The 27,302-nt window shown below is 58.2% G+C and overlaps 3 protein-coding genes across 6 annotated transcripts; all 3 read right to left on the bottom strand.

The window, feature by feature from the left end:
- Positions 1 to 4,030: 4,030 nt before the first annotated feature.
- On the bottom strand, positions 4,031 to 5,515 carry LOC128801769 (uncharacterized). Its single transcript, XM_053967895.1, has 2 exons — positions 5,353 to 5,515; positions 4,031 to 5,126 (listed from the first exon to the last, which is right to left on the bottom strand). The coding sequence occupies exons 1-2, from the start codon at positions 5,365 to 5,367 to the stop codon at positions 4,176 to 4,178; spliced, it is 966 nt and encodes a 321-aa protein (XP_053823870.1). The 5' UTR covers positions 5,368 to 5,515; the 3' UTR covers positions 4,031 to 4,175.
- A 142-nt stretch (positions 5,516 to 5,657) lies between these two features.
- On the bottom strand, positions 5,658 to 9,209 carry LOC128801781 (uncharacterized). Its single transcript, XM_053967909.1, has 3 exons — positions 9,133 to 9,209; positions 7,982 to 8,366; positions 5,658 to 6,352 (listed from the first exon to the last, which is right to left on the bottom strand). The coding sequence occupies exons 1-3, from the start codon at positions 9,154 to 9,156 to the stop codon at positions 5,880 to 5,882; spliced, it is 882 nt and encodes a 293-aa protein (XP_053823884.1). The 5' UTR covers positions 9,157 to 9,209; the 3' UTR covers positions 5,658 to 5,879.
- Positions 9,210 to 10,870: 1,661 nt separating this feature from the next.
- On the bottom strand, positions 10,871 to 19,170 carry LOC128801751 (uncharacterized). 4 transcript variants are annotated; one of them, XR_008435240.1, is made up of 3 exons: positions 15,341 to 17,830; positions 11,955 to 12,243; positions 10,871 to 11,250 (listed from the first exon to the last, which is right to left on the bottom strand). XR_008435240.1 is itself a non-coding variant. In XM_053967858.1 (3 exons), the coding sequence occupies exons 2-3, from the start codon at positions 15,353 to 15,355 to the stop codon at positions 14,067 to 14,069; spliced, it is 948 nt and encodes a 315-aa protein (XP_053823833.1). In that variant the 5' UTR covers positions 15,356 to 15,532; positions 18,929 to 19,170; the 3' UTR covers positions 13,421 to 14,066. The 4 variants fall into 4 exon arrangements, 2 of the variants coding, with proteins under 2 accessions (XP_053823833.1, XP_053823832.1); XM_053967858.1 differs by lacking the exons at positions 10,871 to 11,250; positions 11,955 to 12,243 and adding exons at positions 13,421 to 14,999; positions 18,929 to 19,170 and having other exon boundaries at positions 15,341 to 15,532; XR_008435239.1 differs by having other exon boundaries at positions 10,871 to 12,243.
- Between the last annotated feature and the right edge of the window lie 8,132 nt (positions 19,171 to 27,302).

The following is a 27,302-nucleotide window of genomic DNA, read 5'->3' as shown; positions in this document are numbered from 1 at the left end:
GCCCTGGCTCGGTGTCACTTTGTCCCTGCCCAGCCCCCAATGTCCCCAAAGCCACCACAACCATCCCAGAGGGTCCCCAAAGAGTCACCGATGTCCCCAAGGAGGTTCCTTGGTGTTCCCAACCCTCTCAATGCCCTTCAGGTGTCCCCAAGGTGTCTCCACACGTCCCAGGAATGTCCCCAATTCCCCCAAGGTGCCCCCAAGGTGTCCCCAGCACCCCCCAAAGTGTCCCAAAGGTGCCCCCCATACCCACAGCGCCTGGTACAGCTGGGGACAGACATGGGGACAACGGGGACATCGCTGAGGAGAGCCCAGTCCCTCCCAGTTCAGGGTCTTGAGGGGCCGTTGGGTCCTGGCAGGGTCACTCAGGGTTTCCGAAGGCCCCACACCCATCCCGGAGGGGTCCTACTGTCCCCAGGGGGTCCCTGCTGTCCCCAAGGCCCCCCAGTCTCTCCCACCCCCCACCCGGGTTTTTTATTCCAATTTTTTACCTCTTCCCGCTCTTTTCGCCTCCGTTGCCATGGCGACCGCTCGGGCCCGTCCCCATGGCAACGCTGCTCCCGCCCCTTCTGCATCGCCTGCTTCGCCCCGCTCCGCAAGCGTTGATTGGGTGAGAGCAGCAGTGGGTGGGAACAGCAAGCCAGGAAGCGTCTTCAGCCGTTGCCATGGAGACTCTCCACGCGTTCCCATGCTAACAGAAGTCCCGCCCTTCCTGTGCTGCCATTGGCTGTTGAGCTCGAGAGCGAGGGCGCTCATTGGCTGGGTGTGGAGGGGGCAGGGCTAAACGCGGAACTGGGCCCAAACCAATACAGACTGAACTGGGAACTGGGATAAACTGGGAATTGGGCCTGAACCAGTAGAGGCTGAACTGGGAGTGATCCCAAACCAGTACAGGGGCTAAAATGGGAACTGGGATAAACAGAACTGGGCCCAAACCAGTACAGACTGAACTGGGATAAACTGGGAACTGGACCTGAACCAGTACAGACTGAACTGGGATAAACTGGGAACTGGGCCCGAACCAGTACAGACTGAACTGGGATAAACTGGGAACTGGGCCCGAACCAGTACAGACTGAACTGGGATAAACTGGGAACTGGGCCCGAACCAGTACAGACTGAACTGGGATAAACTGGGAACTGGGCCTGAACCAGTACAGACTGAACTGGGATAAACTGGGAACTGGGCTTGAACCAGTACAGACTGAACTGGGAGTGATCCCAAACCAGTATGGGCGCTAAAATGGGAACTGGGATAAACTGGGACAGAGCCTGAATTGGGACCAAAGCCCCAGACTGATCTGGGAGCTGCAGTGGTCTCTCACAGACCCAGCACTGGTTTGTACTGGTTTGTACTGATTCATACTGGTCCATAGTGCTCCATAGTGATTTATACTGGTTCATACTGGTTGGTACTGTTTCATACTGGTCCATACTGGTCTATCCGGGTCACTGGCTGTACTCCGGCCGTCTGTGTGTTTCCTGTGCTCTCCCAGTGGAGCCTGAGCTGCAAGCACTGGTGGTGGCTGCAGGGGAATGGCCGCGGCCTGAGGGTCAGCGGGAACGGCCGCAGGGGAACGGCCGCAGCCCAGGCTCAGCCGGACGCGCCGTTTGCCCTTGGGCTGTGCCACCGAGTGCTTCCTGTGGTCCAGCGCAGTGCCCAGCCTCACTGGTGCGTGGGCCGTGTGGCCACTGCGGCATGGGAGCTTGTTGCCATGCGGGTCCACCGGCATCCAACTGGGTGGTGTCGGGTTGGTCAGCACTGAGATGTCCGGCGTGGTCACCGTGGTGGTGGCCAGCTCAGGTTTGATGTAGAAGATGGCGGGCGGGTCCGGCAGTGTGGCCGGAGGGGCGTTGGTGTCATCTGGTACGATCCATGCGGGGCCTTCGTCGTTGTCATCGCTGTCATCATCATCGTTGTCATCATCATTGTCCTCCATGTGGATCTTGAGGATCTCCTGGGATGGCAGAGACGGGGATGCGGTGGTGGCCATGTGCAGCTGGAGGAGCTCCTCAGTGGTGGCACGGGTGGCCCAGGAGAAGGAGGAGGAGGAGAAGGAAGGGTCATTGTCACCATGGATTGTCACAATGTCACTGTGAATTGTCATATTGTCACCATGGATTGTCCCATCCCCACCATGGATGGTCCTGATGTCACCATGGATTGTCCCCTCACTGCCGTGGGAACCCCATGATGACAACGTTGATGACGAGGGTCCTTCTCCACCATGGCTGAGCCACAGGGCCACAACAGAGGGTCCATGAGGGGGAGGAGGATGATGAAGATTTTTCTCCTCCGTGGTTGGCATGCAATGACCCATTGGGACTGCGGGTGATGTGTGACGATGACAATGGAAACCCTTCACTACCATGGAGTGCCCTTGATGACAATGGAGATCCTTCATGACCGTGGTTGGCCTTTGATGACAATGGAGATCCTTCACGGCCATGGTTGATGATGATGATGATAAAGCAAAAGACCCATCAAGACTGTGGACGGACTCATCTCCATCATGGACATTCCACAATGATGATGACCCTTCACAAACACAAACGGTCATTGATGATGACAATGAAGACCCTTCACCACCACCGACGGTCCACGATGATGACGATGACAAAGGCAAAAACCCATCAAGACCATGGATGGACCCTTGAAGACCAGGGATGGACCCATCATGGCCATGGATGGTCTTTGATGATGACAATGACGGTGAAGACCCATCAAGGCCACGCATGGAATCATGACCATCACAGACATTCCACGATGATGACCCTTAATGACCACAGACATTCCTTGACAAGGCCGACGATGACCCATCACGACCGTGAAGGTTCCGTGCCGATGCCGATGACCCATCACGACCATGAATGTTCCATGATGACGACAGTGCCTCACCGTGACCCCAGCCAGCCCCATCCCCCTCCAGCTCCTGCAGGATCTGCAAGCACGGCTCCACCATGTGCCACATCTGCAGCACGCTGGCCAACAGCAAACCCCAACTGGAGCCCTCCAGGACCCCCCAAATCCTCCCCGAGATTCCCCAAAACCCCTCCTAGAACCTTCCAGGACCCCTTGGGACCTCCCAAACCCCACCCAGGACCTCTTGAGGCCCTCCAGGACCCTCCTGAACCCCCACAACCTTTTGGGACCCCCCAAATCCTCCCCAGGACCACCAACCCCCCCCCAGGGCCCCTTTTTTGTAATGCCTTAAATTGGGATTAAAAGTTGACTTTCCAGGAAATTCTTGGGTTTTTACTGGAAAACCGGGTATTTGCTGGAAAATCAGCGAATTAAAATCCAGGAATTAAAATCAGATTAAAACCCAGGAACTTCCTGGAAAACCAACTTGTTATGCCAATTTGGGACATTAAAAACTGAGAATTCCTTGGAAAATCAACTTTTTATCCCAGTTTGGGGTATTTGGGGGGTCCTGAGTCCCGTTTTTGGGCATTTCTATGTAATTCCGTGTATTTTAGGGGTTTCCATGGAATTCCTGGGATTCTGGGGTCCTGGTCCCATTTTTTGGGGGTTCCCTCCCCCCCACGTTTCCATTTCGGTTTCAATTCTCAGACCTCGCCACCTCAATGGCCACGCCCCTTTCTCCAACTCAACCAATCAGAGCTTGGGGCGGAGCTTGGGGACACAGCCTGTGAAGGGAGGGTGAATGAGGTCCCGGAAGGTAATTGGGGTCCTGGAAGGGGAAATGTGGTCTTGAGAGTGGAGGGCTCAGGGTCCTGGCTGGGGAAATGAAGGTCCTGAGGGGGTAAATGGGGTCCTACAGATGGAATTCAGGACCCTCATTTAACCTGCCAGGACCCCACATTTACCCCCTCAGCAGCCGTATTTACCCTTCCAGGACCCTAAATGACATCTGTAGGATTCCATTTCCCCCCTCAGGACCCTCATTCCCCTGCCAGGATCCAATTTGTCCCCACCACCATGGAAACAGCACCCAGAAGTGACCGGGCCTTGGTGGGTTGGTCCCTGTCTCTACGTGTCCCCACTGACGTCACCCCAGGAATTCCCATCAGGATTTGGGACAATTTTAATGAAAATTCCCAGAAAATTCCCCAGATTTGTCTCAAATCCCACACTGGGATGGGGGGCGGGGACAAATGACACCAGCAATGTCCCCGATGATGTACCACCCTGATGACATCACAGCGGTGACATCACTGTCCCTGCAGCAGCCTCGGGATGTCCTTGATGGCTCTTTGGCACCGCTCGGCCACTGCGCGAGCACCGGGGCCACCAGAGCCACTTGAGAGGAGCCTGCGGATGTCCCCAAGTGTCCCCAGCAGGTGACACATGGCCAGGCGGGCGCTGGCATCCCACAGCCGCTCAGCCTCGGCCACCGCAACCACCAAGGCCTCAGGGACATCAGGGGACATCTCATTTGTCCCCTTCAGGGTGGCCTGGATGTCCCCAAGCTGTCGCCGCAGCTCCCGGGGGAACGCAGTGGCTTTGTCACATGCAGCCACCAAGCGCTCCAGCAGCTCCAGGGCCACCTCTGCCCGCTGTCCCCTCCTGGTGGCTGCCCCGGCCTCGCTGGTGGCCACCATGGCCTCTTCCATGGCCTTGGTGGCCGCCACCACCTTGTTGGTGGCTGCCTCCACCCGGGCCTCATGTGTGGCCACCACTGAAGCCACCTCCTCCTTGTCCAGGGCCAGCGGCAGCTCCCGGGCCACAGCTATAAGGTTGTCATCTGCTGTCCCCCAGTGGGTGGCCTTGTCCTGCAGGTCCCCAGCCAGGGCAGTGGCAGTGGCCGCCGTGGTGGCCTCCCTGGTGGCTGCATCCCTGCAGGCGTCGTGGAGTTCGGTGGCCTCCCTGGCCAGCCGGTCCCAGCGGTCCCCGAGCTCAGCCACCGAGTCCCGCCAGGCACCGGCTGCGCTTGTCACATGGGCCCAGGTGGCCCCTGGGGTGGCCCTGAGGGCGGCCAGGGCCCGGCCCAGGGAGGTGACACCGTGGTGCTCCAGGGTGTCCCGGAGGTGACTGATGAAGGTCCCCAGGGCCGTGTGCAGGGACTTTGGGGACACGGCCAGCAGCACGTCACCGTACGGCCCGGCCACGGTGGCCACCAGCTCTCCCAGGGTGGCCACCACGGCCACCAGTGCCTCCAGCAGCTGTGGAGGGGACAGGGGAGGTGGCACTTGTGGTCTCCTGTGCCCTTCCAGGGTCCCCTCTGTACCCTCCCTGGAGGGCTCTGCTGTCCCCTCTGTCCCTGTGTAACCCCCTCGTCCCCTCTGCCACCCTCGGTCCCCTCCAGCCCTCTGTCACCTCCTCGCTTCCTGCCACCCCCTCTGTTCCCCCACCGTCTCCTCCCGCCCTCCCGCGCCGGGATTGTCGCACCTCGCGGGACTCCATGACCGCTGGGGACACTCCAGGGACGCTTTGGGGACACTGCTGGGACACTCCGGGAGACGCTGGCGGGGAGGAGGGGGACAACGCCCGGGGGGACACTCGGGGGACACGCGGGAACGTGGCGCGGCCGGATGGGGGCAGGGCGAGGTGACGTCACCGCCCCTCCGCCCCCCCCGCCCGCGGGGCCGGGGCAGGGTCCCCAATGTCCTCCCCATGTCCCCAACGAGACCCCGATGTTCCCAACAGGCCTCGGTGTCCCCCCCATGTCCCCAACAAGACCCAAGTGTCCCCCCTGATGTCCTGTCGAGGACACTGGGGACACACCGGGGTCCTTTTGGGGACACTGTGGGGACATGGGGGACATCGTGGTGACCAAAAACGGGACAGGGGATCTCAGGGTGTCCCCGGTGTCCCCAAGGGAAGGACACAGGGGTGTCCCCAAGGTCCCCAATGTCCCTCAGAATGTCCCCGTGCCCCGGCAGTGACAGTGCCACCCCAGTGTCCCGACCCCGTCCCTACCCCTGTCCCGCCAGCGCCCCCTGGGCCACCTCCAGCCTCTGTGTCACCTCCTCGTGACCCTCCCCCGATGTCCCCAAGGCCACCACAATGTCCCCGAGCACCCGGGCAGCACTGGGGAAGCCCTGTCCCTGTGTCCCCCACGGTGTCACCTCCCTGTCCCGGGTGACAGCAGCCACCAACCTCCCCAGCGCCAGCGTCACCTCCTCCAGCTGCCCCAGCACATCTGCGATGGCCTCGTTGGTGGCCGCGGTGGCCTCGGCGCTGGCTCTGGCGGCCGCCACCCGCCGGGCGCGGTCCCGCAGGCGCACGGCCATGTCCCGTTGGTGGCCCGCGGCGGTGGCCAGGTGACGCCGCGATGTCCCCAAGCCCCGCCAGGCCACCTCGCAGGACACGGCCACCGCAGCCAGGGCCAGCAGCAGGTGATTGTCCTCGGCCACCCCCAGGGCGGCTCGGGCCGAGTCCAGGGACACTGTGGGGACACGGGGACACTGCACAGGTGGCACCAGGGACACGGCAGTGCCACCCGTACAGTGGCACCAGTTTAATTCCAGTTTCCCTGTGCCACTGCCACCAGTCCTGTCTTGATGTCTCCAGTTCCATCCCAATGCCACCAGTTCTGTCCCACTGTCACCACTGGAGTGCCACCAGCCCAGTGTCACCAACCCAGTTCCATCACAGTGTCCTCAGTCCTGTCCCAGTGCCACCAGCCCAGTGCTCCCAGTTCCATCCCAGTGCCACTGCCCCATTGTCCCCATATCTATGTCACCATGCCAGTGTCACCAGTCCCATCCCAGTGTCACCAGTACCACACATAGCACCAGCCCAGTGTCACCAGTTCCATCCCAGTGTCCCCTGTCCCTTCCTGGCGTCCCCATTCCTGTGACCCCTCCCAGTGACCTCAGTCCTGTCCCACTATCCCCGTCCCAGTGTCACCAGTGCCCTCCCACTGTCCCCAGTTCCACCTCAGTGCCACCAGTTCCGTCCCACTGTCACCACCTGAGTGTCACCACCCCATTGTCCCCATGCCAGTGTCACCAGCTCAGTGTCCCCACCCCACTGTCACCGTGCCAGTGTCATCACCCCAGTGAGTCATTCCAGTGTCACCAGTTCCATCCCAGTGTCCCCATCCCAGGGCAGTGAAAGGTCTCTACTGGTCGGTCGGGCTCCATACTGGTCTGAACTGGTCTGTACTGGTTCTCTGCATCCCCTGCTGCCCCATGCTGCTCTACACTGGTCCATACTGGTTTATAATGGTCTGAACTGCCCCTGGTCAGGGCAGGGGAAAGTCTCTGTTGCTCTGTAGATATTTGTACTGGTCCATACTGGTCTGAACTGGTTTTTACTGGCCCATACCAGTCTGAACTGGTCCCTACTCCTCTGTACTGGTTCATACTGGTCTATACTGGGCAGGGCAGGGGAAATTCCCTCCTGGTCTGTAGAAATTCACACTGGTCCCCACTGCTCTATACTGATTCATAAGGATCCTTATTGCTCTATAGTGCCTCATACTGGTCTATACTGGTTTACTCTGGTCAATGCTGGTTTATACTGGTCAGGGCAGGGGGAAATCTCTACTTGCCTGTAAATATTCATACTGATCTATACTGGTCCAAACTGGTCTGTATGGGTCCAGGCTGGGGGAAGTCTCTACTGGTCTGTTGATACTCATACTGGTCTATACTGGTCTGAACTGGTCTGAACTGGTCCATACTGCCTCCCACTAAGGCAGTACAGACCACAGCATACAGTACTGCCACAGTGTACTATCAAGATGTATACTGGTCTGAACTGGCTTATACTGGTCTGTACTGGTCTATACTGGTCTGTACTCATCCATACTGGTTTATACGGGTCCATACTGGTCTATACTGGTTTATACTGGTCTATACTGGTCCATACTCATCCATACTGCTCTATACTGGTCCATACTGGTCCGTACAGGTTTTTGCTCACACACAGCACCATCAGCCCCACGGCCAGCCCGTGCCCAGCCCAGAGCTCAATTCATCCAAACTGGTCTATACTGGTCCATACTGCCCCATACCATTCCATACTGCTGTATACTGGTCCATACTGGTCCATACTGGTTTTTACTCACACACACCACCACACAGCACCATCAGCCCCACGGCCAGACCGTGCCCAGCCCGCAGCCAGCGCTGGCACCGCCGTGCCCGTCTCTCCTCACGCTCCAGCGCCGCTGCCGCCGCCTCAGCCACGGCCCCGAGCTGCCGCAGTCGCTGCTCGTCCTCGTCCCCCAGGGTCCCCAGGGCCACCGCCGGGGCCACCGCAGCCTCCTGGGCCTTCTCCAGCCCCCTCAGGGCCTCCCAGGCCTGGCCCAGAGTGGCCTCGGCCTCGGCCAGCGCCACAGGGACGCTGTCCGGTGTCCCCAAGGCCTCGGCCAGGGCCACCAGGGCTGCCAGGGCCCTGTGCCGCGCGGCCACCGCCAGGACCACCTCGGTGGGGAGGGCAGGGGGGGACACCTGGGAACAGGAAAGGGGGGTTAGGGGGGTGGGGGAGCTGTTTGGGGAGTTCTGGAGGGGTTTTTGGGGGTCCCCAGTGGGGTTTTTGGGGGGTAGGGGGAGCACAGGGGGGTTGGGGGATCCTGAGGGGGCTTTGTGGGCCATGGAAGGGTTTTGGGGGATCTTGGAAGGATTTTGGGGGACCCCAGGTGCGGTCCCAAATGAGCAGGGGACATCTAGAGGACATGGGACAGGGGGGTCTGGGTGGACACGGGGGAAAGGGGGGTCCCAGGTGAGGCTCCCAAGGGATTGGAGGGGCCCCAGGTGAGGTTTTGGGGGTCCCAGGTGAGGTTCCCCAGGGATCTGGGGCTTCCCAGTTGAGAATTCCCAAAGATTTGGGGTTTCTCAGCTGCACAGGTGAGGATTTGGGGGGTCCCAGGTGAGAATTCCCAAGGATTTGGGGTTTCCCAGGTGTCCCAGCTGAGGCTCCAGGGAGGTTTTGGGGTTCCCAGGTACCAGGTCAGAATTTGGGGGGTTCCATCGGAATCCTCCCAGGAATTTGGAGGGTCCCACCCCCCCTTTTCCCCCTCCCCGGCCCCTCTGAACTCCCCAGACTCCGGAACTTTCCACTTCCCTTTTCCCTCTTGGCCGCACCCATGGCCCTGGGGATTCCCAAACTTCAACAAAACGGCCCAAAACACCCCAAATCCCCCCCAATTTCCCCCAAATCCCCCCAAATCCCCTCGGGTGCCCACTGGGGGTGACCCCGGGATTTTGGGGTTCCCACCTCGGGCTCCATCCCTGTCCCCATCCGGAGTCTGTGGCCAGAGCTCTGAGGGCTGAGGGTGTCGAGGCTTGGAGGAGGGAGGGCCCCACACCCTGATCCTCCCCCGAGGGGCAGAACTGGCCCTGCCAGGACCTCAGGGAAACTTTCGGGGCCAAGTTTAACCCCTTGGGGCCCGGATCCATCCCCCAGGGTTCCATTTCCCTGCCAGGACCCCATTGACCCTCAGAGCCCTGATTTCCCCTGCCAGGACCCTGATTTACCCCCATTCATCCTTTCAGGACCCCACCTAACCCCTCAGGGCCCTCATTTATCCCTTCAGGACCTATTTTCCCCTCAGGGCCCCATTTCACCCCTTTCAGGGCTCTGATTTCCCCTTCCAGGACCCTGATTTGGAATTGGTTTTTGGGATTGTTTCTGGAGATCCAGCAGGATTTGGGGTCTGGGATTTGGGATTGGTTGGGGATCCAGGATTGGAGATCTTTTAGGATCAGATTTAGGGTATCAGCATTTGGCATCTGGGAATTTTTGGGATGCAGGATTTGGGATTTGAGAGCATTTAGAATTAGTTTTGAGTGTCCAGTAGGATTTGAGATCTGGGATTTGGGATTTGGGATTGTTTGGGATCTGGGATTTGAGATCATTTGGGACTATTCCTTGGGGTCCAGCAGGATTTAGGATCTGGAATTTAACACTGCTTGGGATCCAGGATTTTAGATCATTTGGGACTATTCCTTGGGATCCAGCAGGATTTGGGATCTGGGGTATGGGATTGCTTGTGATTGGTTTTGTGTATCCAGCAGCATTCGGGATCTGTGATTTTCTGGGATCCAGGATGTGGGATTTAAGATCATTTGGGTTTATTCCTTGGGATCCAGCAGGATTTAGGATCATTTGGGAACCCTGGAGCCCCCAAAAACCCCCGGGTCCCCAAAAGCCCCCAAGGGCTCCCTTTTTCTGCCCGTCCCACGCTCCCAGTTATAGCCCCGCCCCTTTCCCATGCTCCCATTTCCTGCTTGCACAGGCCCCGCCCAGTTTCTTTTCTTACCATGCCCCGCCCTTCCCCACGCCCCATTCATTGCCCACCCCTTCCCACCCCAGGCCCCGCCCCCTCCACTCCCCATTGGCTGTTGCTCCCGCCTCTTTTCCCACACTCCCATTCCTAACCTTCACAGTCCCCGCCTCTCCCTGCTCCGACGCTCTCCATTGGCCAAATCACGCGGCCCCGCCCATCTATGGGCGTGGCTACAAGACCAATCCGCGTTTATTGAAAGACTCCGGGGGGTGGAGCCAGCCCGGCCCCACCGGGGGGGCTCGGAGGGGTCCGGGGGGGGCCGGGGGGGCTCAGGGGGGCCCCGGGGGGTGGAGCCAATCTGGCCCCAACGTGGGCTGGGGACTCGGGGGGCGCCGAGGGGGAAGGGGATGGGGGTGTTTGGGGGGGGTTCAATCAATTGGGGGGCGCAGGGGGGTGCAGGGGGGGGGCCTGGTGAGTGGGGTCGTCTGGTGAGCATGGGGGGGTCCTATGGCTGCGGTGGGGCGGTGAGTGGGGGGTCCTGGTGCACTGGGGGGAGCTCATGGATCGGGGGGGTCCCAGTGCTCTGGGGGGATCGGTGGAGGGGGGAGGGGCAGTGAATGGGGGGGTCCTGGTGAGTGGGGGGGCCTGGTGATAACGGGCTGGGGGCACAGGCAGGACCGAGCCCCAAGTGACCCCTTAGGCTGCCATTAAATCGGCTGCACGGTGCACACATAAACGGATCGATTTTATTGTACCAGCGAGCAGCTACAAGGAATCATCAATAACCACTATCAATATCAAGTACCATAGCAAAGTCCTTGTGATCAATAACAACGTGCAGAGGCCAATGCAGAAATGCAGAAGCCAATTATTCTATTGTCATTCATAACCCGGCTCTGCTGCAGCCACAGCAGAAAGCTGCCTCTGCTGCAAGGCACCGAGGGGGTCACTCGCCCCCTGAGCCGCCCCCGCCTCCATGAGTGTCCCCAGAGCGTCCTCAGAGTGTCCCCAAGTGTCCCCAGTGACGTCACCCCAGGAATTGCCATCAGCATTTGGGACAATTTCAATGAAAATTCCCAGAAAATTCCCCACATTTGTCTCAAATCCTGCACAGGGAGGGAGGAGGGGACAAGTGACATCAGTGATGTCCTCAATGATGTCACCGCCCCAATTACATCACAGTGGTGACATCACTGTTCCTGCAGCAACCTCGGGATATCCTTGATGGCTCATTGGCAGTTCTTGGCCACCGCACAGCGTCTGCGGCCATCAAGGTCCCAATGCAAACTCATTGTCCCCAGTGTCTCCCCGATGTCTCCAGTGGGACAGCGATGTCCCCTGAGTGTCCTCAACAGGCCTTGATGTCCCCCGATGGTCCCCACATGCCCCTGGTGTCCCCCATGTCCCCAAAAAGGCCCAGGTGTCCCCCCCTGATATCCTGCTGGGGACACTGCAGGAACACTGGGGACATCGTGGTGACCAAAAACAGGACAGGGGATCTCAGGGTGGCCCCGGTGTCCCCAAGGGAAGGACACAGGGGTGTCCCCAAGGTCCCCAATGTCCCTTGGGATGTCCCCGTGCCCTGGCAGTGACAGTGCCATCCCAGTGTCTCCACCCTGTCCCTTACCCCTGCCCCGCCAGCACCCCTGGGCCACCTCCAGCCTCTGTGTCACCTCCTTGTGACCCTCAATGTCCCCAAGCCCACTATGATGCCCCCAAGCGCCCGGGCAGCAGTGAGGAAGCCCTGTCCCTGTGTCCCCGTGTCCCCCACGGTGTCACCTTCCTGTCCCGGGTGACAGCAGCCACCAACCTCCCCAGCGCCAGCGTCACCTCCTCCAGCTGCCCCAGCACATCTGCGATGGCCTCGTTGGTGGCCATGGTGGCCTCAGTGTTGGCCCTGGTGGCCGCCACCCGCCGGGCGCAGTCCTGCAGGCGCACGGCCATGTCCCGTTGGTGGCCCGCGGCGGTGGCCAGGTGACGCCGCGATGTCCCCAAGCCCCGCCAGGCCACCTCGCAGGACACGGCCACCACGGCCAGGGCCAGCAGCAGGTGATTGTCCTTAGCCATCCCCAGGGCGGCGTGGGCCGAGTCCAGGGACACTGTGGGGACACCAGACAGGTGGCACCAGGGACACAGCAGTGCCACCAGCCCGATGGCATCGCAGTGGTGGCTGCAGGGTCAGAGCAGTGGCACCAGTTCCATCCCAGTGCCACCAAGCCAGTCCCATCCCAGTGCTCCCAGTCCCAGTCCAGTGCCACCACCCCATTGTCCCCATACCAAGGTCACCATCCCAGTCTTCCCAGTCCCCTCTCACTGTCACCAGTTGCAACCCAGTGTCCTTGTCCTGATCTCCCCAGTGTCATCATGCCAGTGCCACCAACCCCAGTGTCCCCAGTTCCAATCCCAGTGCCACCAGCCCAGTGCCACCAGCCCAGTGCCACCAGTTCTGTCCCACTGTCACCACCCCAGTGCCACCAGCCCGGTGCCACCAACCCTGTTCCAGCCCAGTGCCACCAGCCCAGTGCTCCCAGTGCCACCGCCCCATTGTCCCCCTACTAATGACACCATCCCAGTACCACCAGTTTCACCCCAGTGTCCCCAGTCCTCTCCCACTATCCCTGTCCATTTCCCTGCCAGGACCCTGATTTGGAATTGCTTTTTTTTTTTGGATTGTTTTTGAGGTTCCAGCAGGATTTGGGGTCTGGGATTTGGGATTGGTTGGGATGCAGGCTCTGGGATGATTTGCAATAATTTATTGGGATTCAGAGGCATCTGGAATTTGGGAATATTTGGGATCCAGGATTTTGGATTTGAGATCATCTGGGATTGGTTTTCAGGGATCCAGCAAGATGTGTGGTCTGGGGTTTGGGATTGTTTGGGATCCAGGACTTGAGATATTTTTGGATTGCATTTGGGGTATCCAGCAGCATTTGGGATCTGGGAATTTTTGGGATCCAGGATTTGGGATTTGAGACTATTTGGGCTTATTCCTTGGGATCCAGCAGGTTTAGGGATTGTTTGGGACCCCCGGTGTCCCCAAACCCCCCACGATGTCCCCAAGGGGTCCCTTTTTCCCCCCTCCCCATGCTCCCTTTGATGGCCCCGCCCCTTTCCCACGCCCCATCCCGTGCTCGCCAGGCCCCGCCCAGTTTCGTTTCCCTCCAGGCCCCGCCCCTTTCCGACACCCTCATTCCTCACCTGCCCCAATCCCCGCCCCCTCCCTGCTCCACCGCTCCCCATTGGCCGCCCGAGAGGCCCCGCCCCTGTGGGCGTGGCTAGAAGACGATCCGCGTTTATTGAAAGGCTCCGAGCAGCCGCGGCCCCGGGGGTGGAGCCAGCCCGGCCCCACCGGGGGGGGGCGCGGGGGGGGCGTTTCGGGGGGGTTCAATCAATGGGGAGGGCCCGGGGGGTGCCGAGGGGGGTCCTGGTGAGTGTGGGGGGGTCCCATGGATTGGGGGGTCCTGGTGATTGGGGGGGGTGGGGGGGGGCTACACGGATGGGGGAGGGGAGGTGAGTGGGGGGCATGGACTGGGGGGGTACCAGCGCTTTGGGGGGCTCGGTGAAGGGGGGGATGAATGTGTGGGGCCTGGTGCATGGGGTGGGGGGGACCCTCGTGATAGCGGGGGGAGACAAGACTGAGCCCCATGGGACCCCCCCCCCGGTGCTGGGGATCCCCCTGTGCCCCCCTGGCGCTCGGGGTCCCCCCAGTCCTGGTGCTGTTCCCAGTGGGTCCCGTGGCTTTGGGGGGGTCAAAGGGGAGGGGGCGGAATCCCCAAGATGGGTGGGGGGCACAAAGGGAGTCTGGGCCCGGTGCTTGGGGAGGGGGTCAATGCATGGGGAGCGTCCCAGTGCCCAGTGACACCTGAGTGCCCACAAGTCACCCCGGTGACGTCGCTGCCCCGATGACATCCCAGCGGTGACATCACTGTCCCTGCAGCAGCCTCGGGATGTCCTCGATGGCTTTTTGGCACCGCTCGGCCACCGCGCGGCTACTGGGGCCATCAGGGCCACCACGGCCACCATAGGGACTCAAGAGGAGGTCGTGGATGTCCCCAAGTGTCCCCAGCAGGTGATGCGTGAACAGGCGGGCGCTGGCTTCCCACAGCTGTTCAAACTCGGCCACTTCGGCCACTAAGTCCTCAGCGACATCAGGGGATGCCTCCTCTGTCCCCTCCAGGTCGGCCTCGATGTCCCTGAGCCGCCACTGCAGCTCCCAGGTGAACTCGGTGGCTTCGTCACACGCGGCCACCAAGCGCTTCAGCGGCCCCAGGGCCGCCCCTGCCCACTGTCCCCTCCTGGTGGCCACTCTTGCCCAGCTGGTAGCCATCATGGCCTCTCCCACAGCCTCGTTGGTGGCTGCCGCCACCCAGGCCTCGTGCGTGGCCCCTGCCAAGGCCACCTCCTCCCTGTCCAGGGCCACCGGCAGCTGCCGGGCCGTGGCCACCAGGTTGTCCCCAGCTGTCCCCCAGCAGGTGGCCTTATCCCACAGGTCCCCGGCCCGGGCACTGCCTGTGGCGATGGCCACGTCCTTACAGGCGTAGTGGAGCCCGGTGGCCTCCTTGGTCAGCTCGATCCAGCTGTGCTCGAGTGTGGCCACCGACTCCCGACAGGTGCTGGCAGCAGCTCTCACATCGGCCCAGGTGGCCCCCGGGGTGGCCCCAAGGGAGGCCAGGGCCTGGACCAGGGAGGGGACACAGCGGTGGCCCAGGGTGGCCCGGAGGTGCCAGGTGAAGCTCCTCAGGGCTGTGTGCAGGGACTTTGGGGACACGCCCCGCCGCAAGCCCCTGTGTGGCCCGGTCACGGTGGCCACCACCTCGCCCAAGGTGGCCACCACAGCCACCAGTGGCTCCAGCAGCTGGGAAGGGGACAGAGGAGGTGGCGGGGACCTCGTGGCACTTGTAGCCTGCTGGGGTGGCCCCTGTCCCCTCCCAGTGTCCCCTGTCCCCTCCCAGTGTCCCCTTCGTCCACTCCCTGGAGGGCTCTGCTGTCCCTTCTGTCCCTTTGTCACCCCCTCGCTCTCCCTGCCCCCCTCTCTGTCCCCCCCTGCCACGCTCGGTCCCCTCCATCCCTCTGTCGCATCCCCCCTTCCTGCCACGCCCTCCTGTCCCCTTTGCGACCCTCTGTCCCTCCCGCCACCCCCGTGTCCCCTCTGTCCCACCTGTCCCCTCCCGCCCCCGCGCGTCGGGATTGTCGCACCTTGCGGGGCTCCATGGCCGCTGGTGACACGGCGGGGACACCTTGGGGACGCTCTGGGGCCGAACACGCCCCGGTGACAGTTGGGGACACTCCGGAACGCGGCGCGGCCGGAGAGAGGAACCAGGAAGAGTCGATGTCACCGGCCCGGCCCCGCCCCCCAGCGCCAGGGCGGTGCGGGCCCAGCCGAGGACACTGCGGGGACACGGGGACACCGGACAGGTGGCACCGGGGATACAGCAGTGCCACCAGTTCCATCCCGGTGTCACCAACCCAATGCCACCAGCCCAATGTCACCAACCCAGTCCCAGCCCAGTGTCCTAAGTCCTGTCCCAGTGCCACCACCCCATTGTCCCCATACCTATGTCACCATGCCAGTGCCACCCATGGCACCAGCCCAATGTACCCAGTTTCACCCCAGTCTCACCCACCCTGTCCCAGTATTCCCCACAGTGTCCCCTGTCCCTTCCTGATGTCCCCATCCCCGTGTCTCCTCCCGGTGTCCCCAGTCCTGTCCCACTATCCCCGTCCCAGTGTCACCAGTGCCCTCCCACTGTCCCCAATTCCAGCCCAGTGCCACCAGTTCTATCCTACTGTCACAACCCTAGTGTCCCCAGGGCTGCCCCAGTGCCACCAGCCCAATGTGACCAGTTCCATCCCAGTGTCACCAACCCAGTGCCATGAGTTCTGTCCCACTGTCACCACCTGAGTGCCACCACCCCATTTTCCCCATACCAGTGTCACTACCCCAGTGTCACCAGTTTCACTCCAGTGTCCCGACTCCATTGTCACCAGCCCATTGTCCCCAGTTCAATCCCAGTGTCACCAGTTTCACCCCAGTGTCCCCCACCCTGTCCCAGTGTCACCAGTTCCATCCCAGTGTCCCCATCCCAGGGCAGTGAAAGGTCTCTACTGGTCGGTCGGGCTCCATACTGGTCTGAACTGGTCTGTACTGGTTCCCTGCATCCCCTGCTGCCCATGCTGCTCTACACTGGTCCATACTGGTCTGAACTGGTCTGGACTGGTCTATACTGGTCGGGGCAGTGGAAAGTCTCTCCCATGCTCCCATTCCTAACCCTTTCCAATTCCCGCCCCCTCCCCTCTCTGCCATTGCCCATTGGCCGCCCCGCGGGGCACCGCCCCTCTGTGGGCGTGGCTAAAGATTGATCGGCGTTTGTTGAAAGGCCCCGGGAGGGTTCCGGGGGGTGGAGCCAATCCGGCCCGGGGGGTGGAGCCAGCCCGGGCCGGGGGTGGAGTCAATCCGGCCCGGGGGGTGGAGCCAGCCCGGCCCGGGGGGTGGAGCCAATTCGGCCCCAACGCCGGCCACGGGCTCGGGGTGGGGGGGCTGAGGGGAGAAGGGCTGGGGGCGTTTTGGGGGGTTTCAAACAATGGGGGGGGGCCCGGGGGTGCCGAGGGGGGAGCGTGGTGAGTGGGGGGGGGGCCTGGTGAGTGTGGGGGGGTCTCATGGATTGGGGGGTCCTGGTGATTGGGGGGGTGGTGAGTGGGGGGTCCTGGCGGTCCCAGCGCTTTGGGGGGTTGGTGAAGCGGGGGGCGGCGGTGTCCCTGGTGACACTGGGGGGGGAACAGGACTGAGCCCAAAGGGTCCCCCCCGGTGCTGGCGACCCCCCTGTGCCCCCCCAGCGCTCGGGGCCCCCCCCAGTCCCGGGCGCTGTTCCAGGGGTGTCCTGTGGCTCCGGGGGGGTCAAAGGGGAGGGGGCGGGACCCCCGTGATGGGTGGGGGGCACAAAGGGGGGTCCGGGCCCAGTGCTCGGGGGGAGTTGGTGCACAAGGGGGGGCCCAGTCCCTGTCCTGGTGCGTGGTGAGGGGGGTCAATGCAGGGGGGGTCCCGGTGCTTGGTGATTTCGGGGGGGTGTCTGGTGGTGCTGGTGACCAAGGAGAGGGGAGAGGAAACTTGAGGGTCCTGATGCCTGAGGGGGGGTCCTGAAGGGGGTCTCCGTGCACAAGGACAGTGAAATTTGGGGGTCCCAGTGCCCGGGAGGGGTCCCGGTGCTCGAGAGCCCCGGTGGGTGCCCAAGGGCAGTGTGTGACACAGAGAGAGACCCCGGTAACACCAGGGACCCGCACACAGGGGCTGGGCCAGTCCTGGTGACACTCGGGGGGCTCTTGGTGGCACAACGACCCCCCCCAATTTCTCTTGTACGAGGCCCCGGTGACACGAGGAGCTGGTGGCACACAAGGGGTTCTTGGTGACATGAGGCACTGGTGACACTCAAGTGTCCACAAGTCTCCCCAGTGACGTCACTGCCCCTATGACATCCCAGCGGTGACATCACTGTCCCTGCAGCAGCCTTGGAATGTCCTCAATGGCTTTTTGGCACCGCTTGGCCACCATGCGGCTACTGGGGCCACCAGGGCCACCACGGCCACCATAGGGACTCAAGAGGAGGTCGTGGATGTCCCCAAGTATCCCCAGCAGATGACGTGTGAACAGGTGGGCACTGGCCTCCCACAGCCACCCAAACTCGGCCACTTCGGCCACCAGGGCTTCGGGGACATGGGGGGACGCCTCCTCTGTCCCCTACAGGGTGCCCTCGATGGCCGTGAGCCACCACTGCAGCTCCTGGGGGAACGTGGTGGCTTCGTCACACACAGCCACCAAGCGCTTCAGCAGCCCCAGGGCCACCTCCGCTTGCTGTCCCCTCCTGGTGGCCACCCTCGCCCGGCTCTTGGCCACCATGGCCTCTCTCATGGCCTGGGCGGCCGCCCGCTCCTCATTGGTGGCCGCTGCCACCCGGGCCTTGTGCGTGGCCCCTGCCAAGGCCACCTCCTCCCTGTCCGGGGCCATTGGCGGCTGCTGGGCCACGGCCACCTGGTTGTCCCTGGCTGTCCTCCAGTGGGTGGCCTTGTCCTGCAGGTACCAGGCACGGCGGGTGGCGATGGCTGCGTGGGCTTTTGCAGCACTGGCCTCGGCGGTGGCCGCGTCCCTGCAGGCGCCACGGAGCTCGGTGGCCTCCCTGGCCAGCCGGCCCCATCTGTGCCTGAGCGCCTCCGCCGACACCCACCAGGCGCTGCCCGCGGCTCTCACATCGGCCCAGGTGCTCCCAGGGGTGACCCCGAGGGTGGCCAGGACCCAGCGAGGTGACAGTGTGGCGGTTCAGGGTCCTCCAGAGGTGTCAGGTGAAACTCCTCAGGTCTGAGTGCAGGGACTCTGGGGACACGTGCCGCCGCACGCCCCTGTATGGCCCGGTCACGGTGACCGCCGCCTCACCCAGGGTGGCCACCACGGCCACCAGGGTTTCCAGCTGCTGGGAAGGGGACAGGGGAGGTGTCAGGGACCTCGTGGCACTTGTGGCCTCCTGGGGTGGCCCCTGTAGCCTTCCGGGGTCCCCTCTGTCCCCTCCATGGAGGGCTCTGCTGTCCCCTCTGTCCCTTTGCCAGCCCCTGGTCCCCTCTGCCATTCCCTGCTGTGCCCCTCCCGCCACGCTCGGTCCCCTCCATCCCTCTGTCACTCCCCCCCTTCCTGACACGCCCTCCTGTCCCCTTTGCGACCCCGTGTCCCCTCCGTCACCCCCCCGTGTCCCCTCCGTCCTCCCTGTCCCCTCCCGTCCCCCCGCACCGGGATTGTCGCACCTTGCGGGGCTCCGTGGCCGCTGGGGACACGGCGGGGACGCCTTGGGGACACTCCGGGGAGCGAACACGGCCGGGTGACAAGCCCCTGTGACAAGCCCCTGTGACAAGCCCCTGTCCCAGCCGGGGTCACCGCTCGAGTAACGGCGCGCGCGGAAGGGACAGAGCGAGGTGACGTCACCGCCCCGCCCCCTCCACTGCGGGGCCACCTCGCGGGACACGGCCACCGCGCCAGGGCCAGCAGCAGGTGACCGTCCTCGGCCACCCCCAGGGCGGCGCGGGCCGAGTCCAGGGACACTGTGGGGACACGGGGACACCGCACAGGTGGCACCAGGGACACGGCAGTGCCACCCGTACAGTGGCACCAGTTCAATCCCAGTGTCCCTGTGCCACTGCCACCAGTCCTGTCCTGATGTCCCCAGTTCCATCCCAGTGCCACCCGTTCTGTCCCACTGTCACTACCCCAGTGTCCCCAGGGCTGTCCCAGTGCCACCAGCCCAGTGTCATCATTTCAGTGTCACCAACCCACTGCCACCAGTTCTCTCCCTCTGTCACCACCCAAGTGCCACCAGCCCAACCCAGTTCCAGCCCAGTGTCCCCAGTGCCACCAACCCAGTGCTCCTAGTTCTAGCCCTGTGCCACAGCCCCATTGTCCCCATATCAATGTCACCAGCCCACTGCCACCAGTTCCAGCCCAGTGTCCCCAGTCCTGTCCCACTGTCACCAGCTGTATCCCAGTGTTCCCAGTTCCATCCCAGTGTCCCCAGTCCCATCCCAATGCCATCTCAGTGTCCCTAGTTCCATCCCAGTGTCCCCATTCCAGTGTCACCAATTGTGTCCCAGTGTCACCATTTCCACCCCAGAGCCATCAGCCCAGTGTCCCAGCCCCTTCCTGATGTCCCCATCCCAGTGTCCCCTCCCCAGTCCTGTCCCACTATCCCTGTCCCTGTGCCACCAGTCCCCTCCCAGTGCCACCAGTTCCATCCCAGTGCCACCAGTTCTATCCCATTGTCACCAGTTCTATCCCACTGTCACCAACCCAGTGCCACCAGTTCTGTCGCACTGTCACCAGTGTTTTGGGGGTTTTGAGAGAGTCCCAGGTGGAGTTTGGGTTCTCCTGGGGAGTTTTGGGGATTCCCAGATGAAGTTTGAGGGATCCTGGGGGGCTTTGGGGGAATCCTGGAATGGTTTTGAGGGGCCCCAGATGAAGTTTGGGGGATGCTGGAAGGGTTTTGAGGGGTCCCAGGTGGGGTTTGGGAGCTCAGGGGAAGTTTTGGGTCCTGAGGACATTTTGAGGGCTTCCAGGTGAGGTTTGGAGGTCTCAGGTGAGGTTTCAGGGGTCCCAGGTGAGGTTTTGGGGGGCCCTAGGTGAGGTTTTGGGGGTCCCAGGTGAGGTTTCCAGGGATTTGGGGCTCCCCAGATGAGAATTCCCAAAGATTTGGGGTTTCCCAGATGAAAACATGGGGCAGGGGCTCGGGCTGGGGCAGAGGGGCTTGGGCCTGGGGGCATTTTGGGGGGGTTCAATCAATGGGGGGTGCCTAGGGGGTGCCGAGGGGGAGGTGTGGTGAGTGGGGGGAGTCTCATGGATTTGATGCCTCAGGTTTTGGCTTTTGTGAAAAACGCCAATCACTTGGGTTTTAAAATTTTTAAAGTTTAATAATAATAAAATGCTTATAAAAATAGTAATACAATTAGAGTAATAAAAATTTAGAGTTAGGACAATTACAAGACAATAAAAAGCAAAGAATTATGGACATCCGGATGCTCTCGGGCACTTAAGCCACGACAAGCATGCCTTGTGAACAAAGGAATCACCTTAAAAGCAATAGCCTGTTGCATATACAAAACACTTCATGATTATGCATATATTTTATTTAAAACAAGAACTTCATCTGGTACTTGTCAAAAAGTTTCTGTTAATTCCCAGGCACCTTTGAGTCTAAGTCAGGCTTGAAGAAGTTCGTTTCTGTTGATAAGGAAAGCCATAAATTCCTCTCCTCTGGAAAATTTAGGGGTTCCTGTAATTGTTATTCTTGTGCGAAGAATTCCTTGATTATCTCATCTCTTTCTTGAGCTAGTTATAAAGTATCTTACATAGTATAGTTTCTATTTTAACATTGTGTTATAACCTAAAAATACATTCAACACATTACTGGAGAGAATTAATACAGCATAACTTTCCAACATTACACATACAATATTCATTGTAACTATTGCGTAAAGCCAATCATAAAATATGCATTTTTCACAGCTTTTCTATTTTTCAGATTCTGTGCTGCTTTTCTCTCTGGGTCTGGGCTTCATATTAGGGGATAGTGAGCTCTGTTCACTGAGCAGGTAGACAAAACAATTCCTGCTCTAGCTGGGGACCCAAGGACAGATGATCCAAATCTCAGGCCCAAGAGCATAAACAACGTGGACTGAAGAGAGAAAACAAGAAGGATGGGACTTCATCATCTAAAGCTATAATTGGACAATTAACCCCAATATGCAAATGGACCAGAACCTCTAAAAGTGAGAGACCCCGTGACCAGTCGTCCATTTTGTGACCATTTTGGCTGATCTTGGGCGTAGCCCTGCTGGGCTCTTGTGCTGCCCAAGGTGGATCCATGGAGGCCTTTTAACAAATCCCTCCTTTATTCTTGAACTCTGTCTGGCCTCTGTTCTAGGTGAGCCTTCGCAAGGCACCAGCTCCTGGCGAGCACGAAGGGAGCCAAGGCACCTGGGCGAGCCCTGGAGCAGAGGCAGAGGAAGGTCCAGCTGCTGCCCCCCAGCCCCGCTGCAGTGCAGAGGGTGCCGGAGGCCAAGAAGCTCGGGAGCTGCGAGAGAGGCGTGAGTGGCTAAGGGGTGTTGTGTGTAGCAGGGGAGCGGGGTGGGAAGGGGTGTTTTGTGCTCTGGAATGCAGGCGTGGTGCGGGGCTGCGTGTGCCCCGCTGGCAGGAAGGGCGGGCGCTGTTCACAGCGGGGCTGGATTGCAGTGGCGCTGGGGGCGCGGGGCCAGCGCTGGTGGCGTAGGGGAGCGTTCTCGTGTCGCGGCTCCGGGGGTTGGGGTTCGAATGTCGCTCTCCCTCTCTCGCTGGTTCTTTTAATTTTTACTCATCACTGTTAAAATTTGGTGTGTATATTCTGCTGCGAGTGTTGTAGTACTACTATCCCGAGAGACAGTCCCCTGGGATTAGTACTGAGAAACTGGGGAGCCCTTACCGGGGGGAGCCTTGTTTTTCAAATCCAAATTTATTAGACTCTCAAAAAAAAAAAAAACCGGCCGCGGTATGAACTAGAAGACAATCACGCGAGGCCCGAGTTTGGTAGTTTCGATAAGAGATTAATATCGAGTTTGATTTCCCGTATACGCCAGGATAAATACTCAGGGTACTCAGGCGAGGGAGAGTATGCGAGGCTCCTTATGGTATCAGCATGTCAGTGGAGCCCAGCAGCACAGCAAAAGGAAGAGCACGCCTTAGTCTTACAGGGGAAAGGGGAGAAAGAAAAACAGAGGAGGAAGAAGATTAGATCGAGTTGCTCCGGGCCTGAGGGTGGGGTCTGTCGTGCCCGCGGCAGGCGCGGGCCCGGGCCGGGGCGCGGTCCCTACGCCGCCACCGCCGACACGATCGGGGGGGCGGGAGGAGGCGCAGCTCAGACGGGGTCCCAGAAAGTGAAGGAGGAGAAGGGCGAGCCCGGGCAGGCAGGGATGCTGCCCCCGCCCTCACTGCCGCCACCGCCCCCGCCCCAGGAGGAGGAGCCGGGGACAGAGCCTTCTAGCGGGAGAGGGGAGGGGATGGATGGAGGGTACAGCCCGCGGCACCGCCCCGAGAGAAGGGGGCAGAGCCTTCTGCCGGGAGGGGAGGGGATGGATGGAGGGTACAGCCCGCGGCAACACCCCGAGAGAAGGGGGCAGAGCCTTCTAGCGGGAGAGGGGCGGAGAGGGAACCTCCCCCGGGGGGGAGGGGTCTCTCCGCTCTCAGGCCCGTGAGTTTCCATAGCAACCCTCAACGCCGGGGAGCGGCTCCGGGATGACGTCACCGATGACGCAGATGCGCAGCCCGGGTTAAAAGATTCAGCAAATCCTGCGTGGTGCTATCTAGGATCGGGGGTAGGCAAAATAGATCATATGGTCCAACAGAGTCAGCCGAATCAGAGAGCTCCTGCTCAAGTAGCTCCGAGGACGATGAAATTAATGAACTCATTGCAGCCTCGAGCAAGCAAAGGAGGGGAAAGATCGTGAGAAAAGCCATCAAGGAATGTAGCCCCATTGCGAAACGTACTGAAACGATACGTGGAATAAATAAATAGACTCCACAACCTGGGGTAGTTATGAAGTGGGTATGTACGTCAGCGCCCGGCACAAGTGAGATAGCTCTCCAAAACTTGTGCCCCGAGCCTCAGTCTGACCCACACTTTTATTTTTAAAGACGTTCCATATGCAATACATTGCACAACTTTTTCATGCATATTCAACCCCTGGCCCCGCCTGTCTTCGCTTCTCATGCTAAGTAAGTCCACGCCCTTCTGGGCATGTGTGGTTTGCTGTGGTGGTCGTACGGGGGGGTCTCTTGGTGGTCCTGAGGCTGAAGATTGTGGTCTTCCTCATGATTGAACTTTTGAACTTTTCCTCTCTGTGTGTGCGCTTTTGGTCCTTTGGTGCTTATCTGAGTACGTCTGTCAGTCTTGATAGGCTTGGAGACAGAGGAGCTTCTTTATCTGGGTTCTTTGCTTCTTCTGGTATTGTTCTTTATGCAAGAAGCTTCAGAAATTTGCATTTTCCTATGCCCTTTGTACTAGGCAGAGGTTTCTTAAGTAAAAGGTTGAAAATTCAACACATAACTCTACAAGCTAAATTATAAATGCTTAATTAATTTTGTTAACCTAACTCTAAAAATCTCTGTTTCAGTCCCCCCTTTTCTTAAAATATAGTAAATTCTTTTACTACAGGGGTCTTGATTTAAATTCTGCTCTACCATCATGACCGTCCTCTTTCAGTAAGATTCTATGAGTTCTAGAGAGTGATGTCAGACTGGCCATGTGTTTTAACATCCTCTAATTCTACATGAGTGTTAAAGTAGACATCATTAAACTTACAGTAACTAAAATTAATAGAATTATAATTGGGTGACATAAAGTGTTCTAAACAGCGTATTTCACTAGTGATGACTTGTGTTTATTCGCTAGTGATTGGTGCTGGATACACCAAGTTAAGAGACTTAACATACAGGAGGTTAGTGACATGTCTTGGGTAGACATTCTCTTTCGCACCCCATATGGTTTTTCATAAAGCAATTCAAAGTGGTTTAGCTTTTCTTTAGTCTTGGGTTTGGTTCGGATCTGCAGTAGTGCTAATGGGAGGGATTGAGTCCATGACAAATTAGCTTCTTGTCCCAATTGTACAATTTGTTGTTTGATCAAATGATTCATTTTTTTTACCTGACCACTTGATTGTGGGTTATATGGGGTGTGAAGTTCTCAGTCTATGTTCAAGTATTGGCTAACTTGTTGCACGAATTTTACAATAAAATGTGGTCCTCTATTTGAGGAGATTGTGGCCAGGACTCTAAAGCGTGGTATGATTTCTTGTACCAATATCTTAGTTACTTCTTGAGCTTTAGAAGTCCTGGTGGGGAATGCTTCTGGCCATCCTGAAAAGGTATCTGTTAGCACCAGTAAAAACTTATACCCCCCTTTTCTTGGCAATTCTGTGAAATCGATCTGCCATTGCTGCCCCGGCCCATGACCCTTCTTAATCTGGCCAAGCTTTGGTTTGGGAGTATTTTTGGGGTTGGTCTGGAGGCAAAGGTCACATTGTCGAGTTGTAAATGTCTAGTTATGATAGAGCATCAATACCCCAATGGCTTTCTGGTGTTCTTCCTTTATTAGGGACCATAATAAATAGGAGGGTAGAACTAATTTTCTTTCTATGGTGGCCCATCCCTCTTGGTTATAGTCTCCTTTTTGCTCATAGATTAATTTTTTTTCTAGTTTGTTGTATCTTGGTTTACCTTCAGGGGAAATTTGCCCCTCTGGAATCAGGGCCGCCTCAGTTATTACCTCAATTTTTGCTGCTTCTTTTGCTTCCCTATCTGCCAGCTCGTTCCCTTCTTCCAATTCTGAGTTTATCTTCTGATGTGCCTTGATGTGCATGATCGCTACTTTCTCTGGCAACTGGACTGTTTCTAGAAGTCGCAGCACTTCTGATGCATGTTTAATATTTTTCCCTTGAGAGTTCAGCAGTCCTCTCTATTTCCAAATGGCTCCATGAGCATGCACTACTCCAAATGCATATTTCGAGTCCGTGTATATGTTTATTTCTTTCTCTCTTGCCAATTCTAGGGCCCGAGTTAGAGCAATTATCTCGGCCTTCTGCACAGAGGTATTTGTAGGCAGGGGCCCAGATTCTATTACTTCTTTGCACGTCGTAATTGCATACCTGGCATGCCGTTTTCCACTGATGATATAACCGCTTCCATCAGTAAACCAGACTTCTGCCTTCTCGAGAGGGGTGTCCTTCGAGTCAGGGCAGCTGGAGTAGGTGGCTTCGATGGTCTCCAGGCAGTCATGTTCCACTGGTTTCCCTTGGTTTCTACTGAGGAAGGAGGCTGGATTGACAATGTTAGTCACTACTATATCTCAGGAACCGTTGTGGGGAAAGCCAATGCCCGCCTTTTACCTCCAGCACTGCAGACACCGTGTGAGACACTAGCACAGTCATTTTCTGGCCCAGGGTGAATTTACGTGCCTCTTGGATGTTCAGTACGACTCCTGCAACAGCTCTGAGGCATCCAGGCCACCCTTTAGCTGCTGTATCCAATTGCTTAGAGAAGTAAGCCACTGCTCTCTGATATGGGCCGAGGTCCTGTGCTAGTATTCCTAAGGCGATTCCTTGCTTCTCATGGGAGAACAAAAGGAAACGCTTACTCACGTCCTGCAATCCCAGGACTGGAGCTGACATGAGGGCTTTTTTCAGCTGGTTGAAAGCTTGCGTAGCTTCCTTTGTCTCTTGGATGTTCCTGCTTTCAGTTGCAATCAGTTCATATAAGGGCTTAACAAACAATCCGTAGTTATAGATCCATAACCTGCACCACCCTGTCATCCTCAGGAAAGTTCGTAGTTCCTTTACAGTCTGAGGATTTGGGGTCTGGCATATTGCCTCCTTCCGGCTTTGGCCCAAGGTATGTTGTCCAGCACTGACTTCGTAACCCAGGTAAGTTACTTTCTGTTTTACTGCTTGGGCTTTTTTCTTTGATACCCGGTACCCTTGGAGCCCCAAAAAGTTCAAGAGGCTTACCGTCCAGGCCATGCATGCTTCCCTTGTCCGTGTGGCTATCAGGATGTCATCTATGTACTGTAGCAGCTTCCCTTCCTCTGGAGGGGCTTCCCAGGTCTCTTAATTCCTTTGCAAGTTGTTCTCCAAACAAAGTGGGTGAGTTTTTGAATCCTTGTGGGAGTCTGGTCCATGTCAGTTGAGTTCTTTGCCCGCTCTTAGGATTTTCCCATTCAAATGCAAAAATTTTCTGTCTGGCTTCGTGGATAGGAAGGCAAAAGAAGGCATCTTTTAAATCTAAAACGGTAAACCAAGTTAGCTCGGGTGTTAAGCAAGTTAATAACATGTAGGGATTGGCCACCACAGGATACAGATCTTCAGTTACCTTGTTTGTGGCTCGCAGATCCTGTACTAACCGGTATGACCTGTCAGGTTTGCGAACTGGTACAATGGGGGTATTAAAATCAGATTGACATTCTTTTAATAATACAAGATGCAAAAAGTTCTCAATTACTGGGCTAATCCCTTCCCTATCCTCCCTCCTCAAGGGATATTGTTTAACCTTGACAGGTTGCTTTCCCTCTTTTAGCCTGATCTGTACAGGGAGTGTTTTTCGCCCTCCCTGGTACATCAGAGGCCCATACCCCAGGGAATACCTGATTTATTATCTCTTCATCAATTTCAGTTTCTCTCATGACTTCACTGGTGGTTAATATCAAACTCAATACTTCTACATACTTTTGATCATTTACCTCCAGAGTCATCTCCCCATTTTTAAATGTAATAGTTGCTTGTAATTGTCCCAGCAAATCTCTGCCCAAAAGTGGCTCAGGGGAATTGGGCATATATAGAAATTTGTGAATCCCCCACTGCTTTCCCAGTTTGTATTTCAGTGGCCTAAAGAAAAATGCCTTTTCAGTTTGGCCAGTCGCTCTTGTAACTATAGCATAATCATCCCTTATGGGCATCAAAGCTGTATTTAGAACGAAGTATGTTGCTCTAGTATCAGCTAGGAATTTTACTTCTTTTTTTTCACTTTTCTTAGCTTTAGAATTACAACTAGAAGGTTTGCTGGGGTAGTTTCTTTTGTTCTCACTTAAATAACATAAATTGTAACAAGGTA

This window comes from Vidua chalybeata, chromosome 31 (genome assembly GCF_026979565.1).
Source record: "Vidua chalybeata isolate OUT-0048 chromosome 31, bVidCha1 merged haplotype, whole genome shotgun sequence".
Classification (NCBI taxonomy): domain Eukaryota; kingdom Metazoa; phylum Chordata; class Aves; order Passeriformes; family Viduidae; genus Vidua; species Vidua chalybeata.
This window is presented reverse-complemented; position numbering and strand designations above follow the sequence as displayed.